Genomic DNA, 15,947 nt, shown 5'->3' with positions numbered 1-15,947 from the left:
TGAGGCCAGATTTGAACCCAGGACCTCCTATCTCCAGGTCTGGCTCTCCATCCACCTAACTGTCCAAGTGTTAGGTCATTTTACAGATGAAGAAACATGATGGAGAAATGTCTCGCCTCAGTGACCCAGCAAATGAGTATAAATAAACAAGGAAGTACTACTTCCAGGACACCTAAATAGATTCACCCAAACAGGTTTTATGTGGTTATAAAGCACCTTGATTTCACACCACCTCTCCCGCTTCCCAATTTCAGGGGCCGGATCTGAACCCCAATTTTTCTGACTCCAAGTCTAGCACTCTCACCACTACATACACTGCCCTTTAATGGAGAGCAGGGTTGTGTGGTTGAATGTTTAACAACCAGCAAGTGTACTTGGGATCCATTTTAATCTGTATTATTAATGTTTTCTTAACCACTTTCCCAAGCCTAGAAACCAACCAAACAGTAAATCAGACTCCGCTTTGTAACCTTTGCCCGTTTCCAAGAGGATAAAGCTTTCACTGACAACTGAGCCATGAGAGCCTTTTGGAGCTGGCCTCGGACAACCTCTTATGGGGGCTTAATCTTCTGAGAACAACAGCTTTAGCTTGGTCTAGTTCTCCAGTGAAAGCCTCAGCCGAGGCTTCCCAGCCTCACTTCAGGCCTGACAGAAGTCTCTCTTCCTTTCGTCTTTCCATAGGTTGGTTTTGGAATCCCACGCTGTTGGCCTTGAGTGGAAAACTGGCGATAAGCGCCGCCTTCAACATCGTGTACATCTACACCTCAGAACTCTACCCGACAGTCATCAGGTAGTCCCGCTTCCTGTTCTATGACTGTATTCAAACCACAACGTCATTTTGGCGTGTGATGACTGAGCGGGAGAGACTGGCCGCCATTCATATCGTCAGTAGTGTGGCGTATCGTCTATCGTCCATGGTCTTCTCCTCTTGGAGAAGTTGATGGTTTTCTTGGCGTACCCGGTAAGTCTCCTGGATGTAGGATCTTGCTGACGTAGAAGGTTCCCCCAAGAGTGCAGCTCTCTGGCCTGTTCTCACCTGCCTGGACTTCAGGACCATTGATTATGGTCTACCGTAAGTTTACCACTGGGGTCCACCCAATGGGCTAGAAGCCTTCTGGGATGTCTCCTGACATCGTGTGGATGCTGCCGGATCACACAGACTGCCCGGAGCGAATCCCTTTCCCTTGACACATGACGTGCCCATCTTTTTTTTCCACTCATGAATTTCCTTGATGACCTCTTTGGTAAAGACCCTTTTTTGGGGTCCATCCCTTACCTTCTGTCTTAGAATCAGTACTTAGTACTGGTTCCAAGGCAGAAGAGTGGTGAGGGCTAGGCCATGGGGTTATTAAATGACTTTCCTAGAGCCAGAGAGCTAGAAAGTGTCCAAGGCTAGATTTGAACCCTGGATCTCCCATTTCTAGACCTGGCTTTTAACCTACTGAACCACCTAGCTGCCCCTAATGATCTGTTTCCAAAATACTAATATTTTATGTGGAAATTTGTTATTAAAATAAAAATTTAGACATGCTAATATTTAATTGACATTATAGTATGACTGTGAGATGTAGAACCTTATTGCCTCCTAAGAATTAGAGGGAGCGAGGTGGTCCAGTACATAGAATGCTGGGCCTGGAATCAAGAAGACCTGAGTTCTCTACTTGGTTGTGACTAGACCCTGGTCAAGTTACTTAATTGCTATCTGCCTCTGTTTTCCCAGCTATAAAATGGGGGTCATAATACCTCTTACTTGTCTGACACTAAATTGTATGACCCTGAGAAAAATCACTTCACCTCTCTCTGCCTCAGTTTCCTCATCTGTAAAATGGAAATGATAATAGGAGCACCTATCTCCCAGGGGTTGTCATGAGGATCAAATGGGATAATATTTGTGAAACACATAGCACAGTTCCTGGCATATAGTAGGCACTAAATGAATGCTTATTTCCTCCTTTGCTTCCTAAAAACAGAAAATGAGTATTTCTCAGAGAACCATAAGAAAGAAATAATGTTATAAGACTTTATAAACAAGGAACTCCTTCATCCAGGACACTTTAATATATTTGCCAAAAGAGGTTTTATTTGGGATAAAAGCAACTTGATTTCTCCTCCCCTGCATCATTTCAGAATGCTAAGGAAGGGGTTGGCCTTATCCCTGCACCTTTAGAGAGAAAGAATCCTGGAGAAAACCAATTGGACAATGAAAGAAATCACTGTAATAGCTAACATTTCTATAGCCCCTACTATGTGCCAGGCACTGTGCTAAGTGCTCTAAGGGCTAAGAAACTATTAGTTGGGTTAATTGTGTTAATAATTACAATAATCAAAGGATCATAGATTTAGACCTTGAAGGGACCATTGAGTCCAGCCCCGCCATTATCACCAATAAGGAGGCTCCCGGAGGTTATTCCCTGCCCAGAGTCACACAGTCCTGGTCCAACGATGATTTGTTCTCAGATCTTCCTGACCGTCAGCCCGATGCTCCCTCTCCACCATGCCAAATAGGTGCCTAAACCCCCACAAACATTTATATGGTGCTCGATGATTTGCAAAGCACTTTACACACATTTGAGCCTCATGACCACTCCATGAGTCAGACACTGCAGATATGATGATCTCCATTTTAGAGATGAGGGAACCGAGGATGAGTCATCAAGTGACCTGCATCTCCTCTTACAGGAGACATTGTCTGGCACAGTGGTAGAAGCTTATTGGATGCTTGGTGATCAATTAGATCAGGGTTCAAATCCCACTTCTAACAGTAGCTATATAACCAAGGGAAAGTCACAACCTCCATTGGCCTCAGTTTCCACATCTGTAAAATGAGGGATTGGATAAGATGCCCCCTGAGCTCTCTCTTCCAAGATCTTTGATCCTATCATCCTATCTGGGTGACCTTAGACAAATCACTTAAACTCCCTTGCCTCAGTTTTCACATCTGTAAAATGAGGGATTGGATAAGATGCCCTCTGAGCTCTCTTCTAAGATCTTTGATCCTATCATCCTATCTGGGTGACCTTAGACAAATCACTTAAACTCTCTTGGCCTCAGTTTCCACATCTGTAAAATGAGGAGTTGGATGAGATGCCCTCCGAGCTCCCTTGTAAGGGCTTAGATTTGAACCCATGTCTTCTGCACTGTATCCCAGTCTCCCCACCTCCTCCCAACCCCAGATATTACAGGCCAATTTATCTTGTTTTCTGGCATAACAGGCACGATGCTATCGTGTAACCACAGTGTCTTGAAGTTGGACGTGAACTCTGCTGTTGTTAAAAGTCGGACTTTATTGGCAAAGAGCAGGTGTTGAATGAATGCCCTCGCCATGTCTGCCGGTTTAATGTGACTCTCTAGAGATCCACATCCTGCCCATTACGTGGCCCTCCACCTCCTGCTTCTAGATTTCCCAGGAGAGGGCACCCACTCCTTCGCCAGGCAGCCCCTTGCATTGTCAATGGTTCTAAGGACTAAGAAGTGTTTCCTTCCCCAGCCTGTCTCCCTCCCACCCTGCCCCCTTCTGTTGGCTCCAGCCTCCGGTGGCTCCCATTCAGGGATGACAGGTGGCAGGGAAGGATGGGAGGGGGTGGCAGAGGGCCAGTGGGAGAGGCAGCAAGGATGGCAGAAGGAACCTTAGCCTCACAGCTGAGACTCTGCTTCAGCACTTCCCTCGCCAGTGACCAGGGGCCAGCCACTTGGCTCGAGTTTCCTTCTCTGGACAAAGATGACCATCGTTGGGTCTCTGCGTCACCTGCCTGGGGGTGGGGTTGTAAGAGGAGAGGCCGTGGAGGTGAGCGGCTGGTGGAGAGGGCCTCGGGGACTCGTGCTCTCAGCCCTGGGAACAGGAGGCTGGGTGTCCTGCACAGGCTTCTCCCTCAAAGATTATCCCATGAAACAATGGACTCCATTCAAATAAACCACAGGGCATGGGGAAGTGAGTGTGTGAGAGCCCCATTAGCAGAGGAAACAGGTATTCAGAAAGCAGGAGGGATGCCAGAGCGCCTCGAGATCCCCATTCTAGTCTCCACCCCCTGCCCAGTCATGTAGGACAAATGTCTTTATGTAATAAGCCGTGACTGTCATTCAGGATGGAGGAGCTTCATGCCAAGAGCCAACCCCGAGAAGAAAAGGGCTCTAGTTTCCAGGATGCAGTTTTTTGGATGGGAAATAGGGGGATTTAATGTTCTTCCTCCCCTGCAGATCTGGGGTCCATGAACCTTAAAAGATTGATAACTGGGGAGCAGCTGGGTGGCTCAGTGGACAGAGAGCCAGGTCTAGAGATGGGAGGTCCTGGGTTCAAATTTGGCCTCAGACAATTCATCCCCATCGACTAGCCCTTACCGCTCTTTTGTCTTAAGAGTTGCTACTAAGGCAGAAGCTTGTTTTTACATCACAGTCACTTTGGGACCCCACTTCCAACCTCAACTGGATCCTTCCTGATAACAAGGAAAACGGCAAAGCAAAAAGACTCCATCTGGGGGTCATGTCTGAGGATGTATCCCACATTCTGCTCCGGTGGCTCCCCACCTCTTGCTGAAGAGGAGGGGGCTGTATTTCATGATCGTTATGGGTTTTTATTCCTTTGCTCAGTTTGGCTTCCCTTGACTTGGTGGCCATTTTTTTCCATTGCCCTTTTGGTTCTATTTATTTCACTCTGTATCAAACCATACAAATCTTCCCCAGCTTTCTCTGAACCCCTCGTTCTCTCACTGTATGATCCATAACATTCCATTCCATTCATCTATGCAGAGCTGTTGTTTCCCCCCAATTATTGGCCCGCAATGGGCATCTTTGACCTCCCAAAGAGTACTGCTTTGGGCATTTTTTTTTTTTAAACCCTCACCTTCTCTCTTAGAATCAATACTAAATCTCAGTTCCAAGGCCCAAGAGAGACGAGGGCTCAGCCGTGGGAGTCGTGACCTGCCCAGAGTCACACTGCTAGGAAGTGGCTCAGGCCAGATTTGAACCCAGGACCTCCTGACTCCAGATCTGGCTCCCTAACCCATGGGAGCCATCCAGAATGCTGTTATATGTCAATCAGGGCCCTCCTGTCCCTCCTCGATTTGGCGAGCTTGTTAATCTTCTGACTTCACGTTCAGGGTCCATTCCCTTCCCTCTTCTGTCCCAGCAACCATTTAGCGAAGAAATAGAGTCACGACTTACTGTCATGACTTACAGTCATGACTTACATTTCACACCAACCCTTTTTCCCGAGTAATGAAGCACTTCTGCTTCTTTCAAACACAGGCGGAACGACATAATCTGAGCAAATTCTTCAAATCAATTCCACAGACATTTTGGGGGGGCCTCTGCCTTTATCACTAGGGGGGTTCCTGGAAACTCCTTTTGCCCATGCAGTTCTTACCTTGTCCTCTATGGCTGTAAATGTTGTCCTGGGGGCACTGACTCCTTCCTTCCTTCCTTCCTTCCTTCCTTCCTTCCTTCCTTCCTTCCTTCCTTCCTGATTAGGCATTTGTTTTAAAAAAAAAATATGGCTATCGACAGCTGGGATTTCTTTTTCTGAAAAGTGCCCTATCGAATCCTTTGACCATTGATTGCTGGGGAATGGCTTCTCTTCTTATTGATTTGAATATAGAATCTCGTGTCAGAGGCTGGCCTTGGACCTGAGGTCCCCGACGTTGTAGGTAGGGCTGTGTGCTGGAAGCCCTGGGTTCAAGTCCCACCTTGGCTATTTACTACTTGTGTGACCCCAACTGGGCAAGTTCCTTCGTGTCTCTGAGTCTCCGTTTCCTCATCCACAAGAGGCGGAGGTTGGCCTCAATGGCTTCTAATGGCCCTTCCGGCTCTAGACTGTGGCCTCCTTCTTTGCTAGCCATCCAGCACCTTCTGCGCCTGGGGTAGAGCGATGGGAAACAGGCCAGTCTCCGGGTGATCACGGTCCAGCGCTACTTGGAGACGCGTCTGCGGATGAGTGTGATGCGGCAGAAGGCCAGGAGGGCGACGGAGGGGGCCCACAGAATTCCGGGGTGCTGGGAGGAGCGAGGAAGGCTGGGGGGAAGAGGGTAGGACCTGAGCCGGGCTCTGAAGAAGGAGCCAGAAACTTGGGCAATGGGTTGTGGAAGGGGCGCCTTCCAGGCATGACTGTTGACCTGCTTGATTGCTCGGGGAGATGGCGGGGGAGGGGCGCAGCTGGGGGCGCCGGGGATTCTCGGGGCGGGGGAGGGGTCAAGGGTCTCTGCTGGCTCTCTCGGTCGGGCTTTCCTTCTCGAGTCCCAGACCCAGACGGTGGCTCCCGCCGCCCCGCCTCTGACTTCCTGGGGAATTTCTGGTCTGGCTCCCATCGGTGACGCCGCCTCTGGCCCTCTCCTGGCCGTGTCTGCCTGGCTCGGGACGGTGTCTTGTTCCACCGCATTCCTGGCCTCTGCCTCTGCCGGGATCGCCCCATTTCGGTGCTCTCCAAGTAGGCGAGGGTTCACTCGGGGCCCGGCTCCGGCCCAGCTCCCGCCCCAGCCTGGGGGTCCGGGAGGCCAGGATCCTCTTGTCCAGTTCCGGGGCAGCCTCGGCCCCTGGCTCTGGGGGGCACCCGCGGCTCGGCCGGCAGAAGCTCAGCCCTCACTCAGACACCACCCGGCGGCGGGGAAGCCAAGACTCTGAGCGAGGGCACGGCTGGCTCCCACCGGCAAGCGGCCCCCCGAAGGGCTCTGCTGGGGCAGGGAGGGGAGCGTCTTCCAGGGCACAAAACAAACAGAACTCTCACCTCCCCCCCCTTAGAAGCAGAGCTTTGTGATGGCTCCGAGGCAGAAGAGGGACCCATAGCTAATGTCCCAGGCGAGATTTGAACCCAGGACCAGTTCCAGCCCTGCCTCTCCCTCCACCCAGCCATCTAGCTGCCTCCTACAACGCCCATTTGAAATGAATTTTGACCTTAATCCTGGGGAGTTCATTACTGGTGGAGGCCAGGCCACCCCCTTCAGGCGCCCCCGTCCTAGAGGAAACATGCCAGCGATTTCTAGGCATTGAAAGGCTGCCATGTAGAGTGCTCCTTGCTGGAAAGGCTCTTCGAGGCCAGTTAGTCTAACCATTTCCTTTTACAGATGGGAAAACTGAGGCCCAAGATCCTATGGGTGCTAAGTGATTTTGAACCCAGATCCTTTAGCCTATGCACTCTCGACCTGACACTACACAACAATGCAGGGATTGTTCAAAATGAGGGGAGCAAAAAAGCCACCTGAAGCTTCAGGAAGGATAAAGCTTCTCCCAAGCAGGCCTTCTTTCCCCCGCAGCAGACGTGTCACCCAGGGGAGTGCCAGCAGAGGCAGGGTGGCCCTCGGGGTCCCCTCCAGACCTGAGATGCTTAGATTCCATGCCGAGGCTCTGGCTGACTCTCAGGCCCCCCCCAGCACTGAATCGGGAGCCCCTGTGTCCTCTTCCTGAATAGTAGAGATAGCCACCCCCTGGAGATCCCCTTGGGCAGCTGCTCTTCTGGCCTCCTCTCGGGGCCTCCAGTATTGTTCCATTCTGGCGGGGCACTGGGGGCCTCTCTGACCGTTTATGGTGAAGGTTTGACCCTTCAGAATGGACAGCACCTCCCTGCTGGCCTGGGAGGAAGGATGGAGGATTGGCACACATGGAGGCCATTCTGATCTACTTTGGATGGGATCCCAGCCTTAAGAAAAACGATTTACCCAGAACTCTTGCTGGAAACGTCTCTGCCGACAGTTTCCTACTAAAAGAAGCAAAGTGGTGCAGGGGAGAGAATTTTGGATCCACAGTCACGGGACTTGGCTCTGAATCCTGACCTTGTCATTTTTCCTCTTTGGGCCTCAATTTCCTTATCTGTTAAATGGGGAGTTGGACCAGAGCAGGGGTTCTTAGCCTGGGATTCATGATCTTATTTATTTATTTTTTAAATCGATAACCGTATTGTAACATATCAGTGTATTTGAACATCATGTTTCTGAGAAGAGGCCCCTAGGTTTCACTAGACTGTCCGAGGGGTCCAGGACACACACCAGGAAAGTGAAGATCCCCTTGAGTAGAGGATCTCCAAGTTTCCTTCTAGCTTTGGGATCCTGGTTCTCCTTCCCCCATACATGCTTTCCTCAATCATTTCCCAAGCTCCAGGTTGGCTTGGCCCTTTTCCTTTCCCCATTGAGGTATCCTCTCCATGGGAGGTGGGGGGTGGGAGGTGGCTCCTTTGGGCTTAGAACTGTGTCGCTCCAGTAGGACATCTGTCCAGGTTCTTTCATCATCATTGGCCCCAGATGCTGGGATTGCTCAATGAAGAGGATTATAGAACCTGGTGTACCCTCATTATTTGCTCACCGCGCAGGCTGAGTCCCCTTCTCTTTGCTGGCCAATAGTTCTCCTTTTACTCATCCTCCTTAATTCAAGGTTTAGTGAAAAGCCAAACCCAGCCCTCTGGAAATGCACACAGGTGCCCACAAGCTTCCAAGGCTCTGCCCCCAGTTGCACCCCCCAACCTCAACTAAACTCCCTCGACTTCTCTCTCATCTTAGACTCTCATTACGCCTTGCTCTTTCCATCTGTCTTCCTCCCCCACACCATACTCCACACCCAAGGGCTGGTTTACCCAGCCTCCACCAAATGCCAAGATCAGGAGATTGTCCTGACAGATTCTTGAGAGCAGAGGTGGGGCCCAGGAAGACAATTAAGAGCTCATGGCAACAGCTGGGAGCCCCGTCTAAGCTGGGGGAACAGGTACGAGTAATAGTTTACAACACAGGGGAGACAGCCGGGTTAGGTGAGAACGGGGGTTCTATAGGGAGGGCACCCACAATCCCCAAGGCCCTCTGCTATTTCCTGGAATCCCCAAGCTCTTCTCTCTGACTATTGCTTCTCAGAAGGCTTTCTGGGAATGGAAATAAAAAGCTGGTTTACCACAGCCCAAGTCGTCCTTTGTCATCCATGACAGTGGGAGCTCTCCTCTCCCTGACTGAACCCTCCCTCAAGGTTCTTTGGCCCTATTCATATTTTTTATAGAAATTATCTACAGTTGGGGAAAGATGTACATTCAGGAGAAAGGGCTGTTATCTGCGAGGGCATATTTTTATTATTTGATGGATGGCGTTATCACCTCGCTCCCAAGTAGCTCAGTAAAATTGAAAAACACAATCAAGGACAACCACATCCAACGTGCCTGGGAAATTCAACCCTCCACTGAGGAGGGTGGGCCCTTCTCTTCAGCTAGTAGAATTCCAACTAATATAAGTCCTAGCCTGCTGTTATCTGTAAGCAGATGCCCAATTATGGAAACAGGCATATTCCCCCTCTTGCCCTGGGCATCCATGCAAGCCCCACTGCATCTGCAGAAGCCTGTAAGGCCCTAGATGGGATCCAGGCCATCCTGCTTGCCTTCTAGGGTTCTGCAGTCCATCAGTGTCCTTCCTAACCCTCGTCATCCCCTCCAGTTTTCACAACCACCCTCCTCTGCTTCGACTATAGCTCTCATCCTCCATTTTAAACTGCATCTCAGTGCTGTCAGGAGACAACTCCCCGGAATAGCCGGCCATGACCCTCATTGCCTTGAATTCCCGCAGCTGAGAATTCAGCTGAAGACACTGAAACTCCAGGAGACAAGTAGTGGCTCAGGTCTGGCTGAACTCTCAGAACCTCCCAGATGTCAGCTTTTCCCAGCAGCTAGAAGATGGAATAAGAGATAACACTCTGCCTATTGTCCTAGCATTAGCTGATTGCCTTCAGGCTCCAGCTCCCCTGGTTCTGGTTTGCTTGCCCTAGATTCCTCCAGTCCCTGCTCCTCCCTACAGCTCTACACACCCTGACCTGGAACAGCCTAGCTGGGGGAACAAAGCATTGGCTTTAGTCCCAAGACTGTTCAAATAGACTGCTCCTTATTACAGGTGTGATCTCAGGCAGGGGAATGAACCTTTTAGAATTTAACCCCAAATAGTTTTCTATTTGCAATCGGATTCCTTAACTTTTTGGATAAAAGCATTTTTAAATCATTTTTCCAAATCCAAATCTAAAGACACAGGATTATAGTTCTAAAGCCAGCAAGTACTTCTTCAGAAACCAACCCCTTCATTTTACAAGTGCTGGGGACACTAGGCTTGAGAGGTGAAGTTGCTTGCCAGAGATCCCAGAGATGGTATTGAAACCCAAGTCCATTGTATCACATTACTTTCCTGAGGCTCTGGGTTCAATTCCTGGCTCTTCCACTTAGAGGCAGTGATTCGGGACATGTCATTTCCCGTGGGAGGCTCACATTATCCTCATCTGTAAAATGAGAAGAACTGAACAAGAACAGCAGCTTTCAAAGTCAAAATTATTTTCATAAGACGACTGAGAAGTTTGCATTTCCAATGTGGTAAATATCAGCCTCGCTGACCCGCATAAACATAACCACTCGGAAGAGGTCCTTAATCATTTTTTATAGTGTAAAGGGGTGTTGAGACCCCTAAATTCGGGAAGCACTTGCCTTAGACTTCCCAAGCCCTGAATTCTATGAGCCCATGACCTTGGCCTGGAGAGCAGCTTCCAATGAGACGACAAAACCTCGGCGCCATCTCGTGTCCATCTGCCGCTTTGCAGTGAAATTGATTTTCAGTCCTTGACATTTCTGAAGTTCAGTCCTGAGATAAACATGGAAAGGCCCAGATTTTGATCTCTTTCCATTGGACTTTTGGTTGTTGGATATGTTGATATTTTGGTTTTGGGGTAACTTCTGCTGTAATAGGGGCCTTTGCAGAAGCACAGAATACTCCTATTGCCCCTCCCGGCTCTTAGGGGGAAAATCCTGGCTAAAGAAATAAACAAGACACTGACAAAAACCAGACTTGGGGCCCATCCAGCCCAGTGTTATGTCTTGGGCAGTGATGCTCAAGGACCGTTTCTGGGAAGCTTCTGTGTCAGCATCCCCCATCTCCTGGGTCACTTCCTCCCCAAGGTCTTTTCTGATCTCCCTCAGCTGGTATCTCTGCCTTGTTGCCCTCCAAAATGACTTTGTACCTACTTTGGAGATATTCGTGTTTGCCTCTCTGGGTGTGTGCCTGGTTCTTTCAGGAAGCTCCTCCACATCAGAGAAGGTTCATTTTTTTGTTTTTCTCTGTATCCTGGTGTCTAGCCCAATGTTTGGAACCCAGAAGGCACTTAATGCATGCCTTGCCCGTCGGGTTGAAGTGAACCGGATGGACTTGGAGCATCATTCCACTCTTAATGGGTTTGGGATGTCGCCCAAACTTTGGTGTTTCACCAAATTCATTCATTCATTCACCAGGAATGTGTCTCAACCTCTGACTCTGGGAAAAAACCTACATTTTATTGTTGTTGTAGTTGAATCATTTAATCACGTCCAACTCTTCATGACAGTGTTTGAGGTTTTCTTGGCAAAGATCCTGGCAGGGTTTGCCATTTCCTTCTTCAGCTCATTTTATAGATAAAGAAACTGAGGCCAGCAGCTTAAGTGATCTGCCTGGGATCACACAGTAGGAAGTGTCTCAGGACAGATTTGAACTCAGCTCTTCTTGCCTCCAGGTCTGGTGCTCTATCTACTGTGATACTAGTTTCTCAGTTGTTGGTGTTCAGACCTGTCTGATCCTCCCTGACCCCATTTGAAGGTTTTCTTTCTTTCTTTCTTTCTTTCTTTCTTTCTTTCTTTCTTTCTTTCTTTTTTTTTCAAAGATGCTGCAGTGGTCGGCCATTTTCTTCTCCAGCTCATTTGTCAGAGGAGGTAACTGAGGCAAACAGTTAAGTGACTTGTTCAGGGTCACACAGCTAGTAACTGTTCCAGGTTGGACCTAGGTCTTCCTGGCTTTAAGCCTGGCATCCTATTCACTGCACCATCTAGCCACCAGCGTTATGATATACACCTGCTATTTGTCTTTTTTTTTTTTTTTTAAGGTCATGGGATAGATTTGTTATTTATTTTCTCCCTCCTCAGAACAGACATCAGTCTTTATAAACTGGCTGCTCATTGAGCTAGAGGCAGCCACATGGCCTAATGGAGAGAGCAATGGCCTTGGAGTCCTGCCGGGGCCTCTTACAGGCTCTGTGACCCTCGGCAGTGACCGGACCCCTCTCCTTGGCCCACTTTCCTCCTTTGCCAATGAGGCTAATCCTTGGAGCACTTGGTGTCTAGGTAAGATCACCTCCTTAGGATGCTCGGCAAACTTAGACAACTACAGAACGGCGAGCAGTTCTTCTATGATTTTGGAAATAGCAGTGGGCAGAGCCCATTGGGGAGGGAGAGGGCAAACCATTCCAGGGTCTTTGCCAAGAAAACCCCCAATGGGGTGACACGAAGTTAGACATGACAGAAAAATGACTGAACAGCAACAGAATATTGGACCTGAAATCAGGAAGAGCTTGAATCTAGCTTCAGACTCTTACTAGCTGTGAGACCCTGGGCAAGTCATTTAACCCCTGTTCTGACTCAGTTTTCTTTTCTGTAAAATGGGGCTAATAATACTACCTCCCTTCCCCCAGGGTAGTTGTGGGGATAGAATGGGATAATAGTTGTAAATCACTTTGTCACCCTTAAATGGAAGCAGAGTTGTTGTCTAGCTTGGTCAGATCCATCTGGAATGCCGTGTTCAGAGCTGGGCGCCATATTGGAGAGGGGACATTATTAAGAGTCCATTGGTACTCCTTCTACAGTGTGTGATCCGGGAGCTGCTTGCCCAGAGGCCTTTCCAAGACTGCCTGAGGGGTTTCTGGGGCCACCAAAATCGATTCTGGGCTCCCCTTATGTGGCTCTTACTTCTCACTTACCGTCACGGCTCTGGTTGTGTCCCAACAGGAACGCCGGCCTGGGGGTCTGCTCGATGGCCTGCAGACTGGGTGGCATCTTGGCTCCTTTCGTCCCCACCATGGTAAGGTCACATTTTGGCTTTGCTTTTATTTTAGAGACAGTAATGGAGAGGTTGGGAGAAATGGCAGCTTGACTTAGTGGAGGGAGTGCTGGTCTTGGACTAGGACTCGATACATCCACGGCTTCCATTTCTTGCTGGGTGGTCTTGAGTAAATCACTCCCATTCTCTGTGCCTCGAGAAACTTCCCAAGGTTTTAAGATAAAGATGGCGGCTTCCCTGGAGAAAACGAGTTCTCTAGTACCAAGGAATCCTACTGACATTGGAAATGAGATTTAAAATTTTAATTACAAAAATTTTTTAAATTTCATTTAAAATTAGAAATGAAAACTTTTCCTATGTTTTCTCAAGCAGCTAGAGTGCCGGATTGGGAGTCAGAATCTAAGTTAAATTCTAGCCTCAGGGCAGCTGGGTAGCTCAGTGGATTGAGAGCCAGGCCTAGAGACAGGAGGTCCTAGGTTCAAACCCGGCCTCAGACACTTCCCAGCTGTGTGACCCTGGGCAAGTCACTTGACCCCCATTGCCCACCCTTACCAATCTTCCACCTATGAGACAATACACCGAAGTACAAGGGTTTAAAAAAAAATTCTAGCCTCATACTCTTATTAGCGAGGTGACCACAGGCAAGTTACTTTGCCTCAGTTTTCTCAAATGTAAAATGGGGATTGGGATAGCATCTCGAAGTCATTTGTGAGCATCAAATGAGATAACGCGTGCCTGGCACCTAGTAGGTGCCGTCAAAAGGCTGGCTATATTTTTATATTTCCACATATATAACATAATAATATATAATATTTGTTGATTCTTCTCTATGATCATATGACAACAACACTTTAAAAATGCTTCGTTGTTATTGTGAATTTGACAGACAAACGGATGAGTTACAAAGTGCAGAAAAGGGATTGTCTGTCATGACGAGCCTCTGTGGCGTACAGCTCATTTTTTTTTTAAACAAACATATAGTAAATTTATAGTAAATTGCAACCTTGTTCCGCTCAACTGCTTCGGATGCTCTCATCGATTCATTTTAAAAACGTTTCATTGACGAGAAAAGAATACTTGTAAAAAGATGAGTCAACCACCTCCAAGATGGGCATCTGTTCAAATCCCAAAGAATATAGAATTTATAATAAATATCTGAAAAAATCAGCCTTCCTGATCTTTTATTGAGTGGCTGGAATTTTGGATTTGGATCTGGGAGAAACCTACATTCAAACCCAACTCTGGTAGTGCCAGCAAGGTGACCTTGGGCAAGTCACTTTCTTTAAAAATTAAAAACAACTTTTTTTTTACTTAACCCTTACCTTTTATATTAGAACCAATTCTAAGTATCAGTTCTAAGGCAGATGAATGAAGAGCTGGGCAATTGGGGATTTAGGGATGTGTCCAGGGCCATGTAGCTGTATCTTAGGTCAGATTTGAACCCAGGATCTCCCATCTCCAAGCCCAGCTTTTTATCCACTGAGCCACCTAGTTGCTCTGTGGCAAGTTACTTTCTCTCTGACCTTAGCGAAATGAGGACATTTAGGAAGTTTAGAAATGAATGCTTAACTTATAGGATGGTTGTAAGGTTCAAATTATATCATGCACATAAAGAACCATACAAAATTCGTAGTTCTAAGAAAATAGCAAATATTTATTTATTATTATATAATATTAAGCATATTATATAATTATATACAATAGTAAGTATATTATAAAATTATGTATATTACATATAATATTAAGTATAATAGTTACTATAGGTAATCATGTATATTATATAATATCAAGCATGTTATATATAATTATGTATAATATGTTTATATAATGTTAGGTATATTATATCTAATCATGCATATTATATTATATTCATATGGTATATGTCTATACTATACAATATATTATGTATTATATACACATATATACATAGAATATTAAGTACATCATATATAATTATGTATATTATATATAACATTAAGTATATTGTATAATACTAAGTATATTATATATAATTATGTATATTATATATAACATTAAGTATATTATATAATATTAAGTACATTATATATAAGTGTGTATATTATATATTTATATAAAATATTAAGTATATTATATATAATTATATATTATATATTTTATATATCATGTGATTATGTAATAATAAAATATATGTGACATATATTATATATAATATTATGAATTTTATTTATTTATTTGATTATATATATTTATACATATAAATATAATTTATGTTTAACCCTTTGTGCATGCCTAAGGTCCCAGAGCTGGAAGGGGTCTCTCTGGGGCCAGCCAGCCGGGCTTCCTTATTTACTGACGGGGAAATGGCGATGTCCGTTGGCGCCGCTGATTTGAGCTTGAGCCCTCCCTGGGCCAGGCTTGCCCCGGAAGGCTGGCTGGGGGTAGGCCGGGAGCGTCTCTCTCGAGGTCCGGTTTCCTGGGTCCCGAGGTGGGGTGGGGGCTGGGGATCTGCCTTTCTTTGTGGGAGAGGAATTGGGGCCGGTGAAAACAAATCGGAGAGTCTTGAAAGAAGGGCCCGAAGGGGGTGAAAAACCCCCAAAGGGGCCGCTCCCAGCGCTGCCGTTCGCCCCGCAGAAGTCTCTGGGCCCGGCCGTCCCGTTGCTGGTGTTCGGCCTCAGCGGACTCTCCGCAGGATTCCTGGATCTGCTCCTGCCAGAAACACTGAACGGGCCCATCGCGGAGAGCCTGCAGGATCTGTAGGCCTCGGAGAGCCAGCGACGAAGCAGGCCGGGTAAGGTGGGTTTTCTTTTTCCTCTTTCAGGGGTGGGAGGGGATGAGGAGTCCCCGACGTATGTAGTCATCACGGGTGGAAGGAGGAGAGGGACCTGCACAGAGAGGCCGTGTCCTATTTGTCCCTTATTTTAATAATAAATGATGTTCTTCAGATGATAAACCACCACCACCACCATCACCATCATCACCATCATCACCATCATCGTCATCATTGTAGGCCCATTTTACAGATGATGAGATGAAGGCCTGGAGAAGCAGAGGGACATGCCCAAGGTCACACAGATAGTGAGCAGCAAATGCAGCGTTTGAACCCAGGTCCTAGGATCGTGGCTCCGTGGCTAGAAGGACCTTGAAGGCCATGGAGTCCAATTCTCTTATTTTATAGACTTG

At 47.3% G+C, this 15,947-nt stretch overlaps 1 protein-coding gene across 1 annotated transcript in view; it reads left to right on the top strand.

The window, feature by feature from the left end:
- Window positions 1-15,524, top strand: part of LOC123234419 (solute carrier family 22 member 15-like) — an 85,174-nt gene extending 69,650 nt beyond the window's left edge. The window contains exons 9-11 of the mRNA XM_044660321.1: window positions 682-790; window positions 12,734-12,806; window positions 15,399-15,524. Of these exons, the coding sequence (XP_044516256.1) occupies window positions 682-790; window positions 12,734-12,806; window positions 15,399-15,524 (308 nt within the window). The remainder of the gene's footprint in view (window positions 1-681; window positions 791-12,733; window positions 12,807-15,398) is intronic.
- Window positions 15,525-15,947: the final 423 nt, after the last annotated feature.

Source organism: Gracilinanus agilis, chromosome 2 (genome assembly GCF_016433145.1).
Source record: "Gracilinanus agilis isolate LMUSP501 chromosome 2, AgileGrace, whole genome shotgun sequence".
Classification (NCBI taxonomy): Eukaryota; Metazoa; Chordata; class Mammalia; order Didelphimorphia; family Didelphidae; genus Gracilinanus; species Gracilinanus agilis.
The sequence above is the reverse complement of the archived record's forward strand: the minus strand, read 5'-3'. Positions and strand labels throughout refer to the sequence as shown.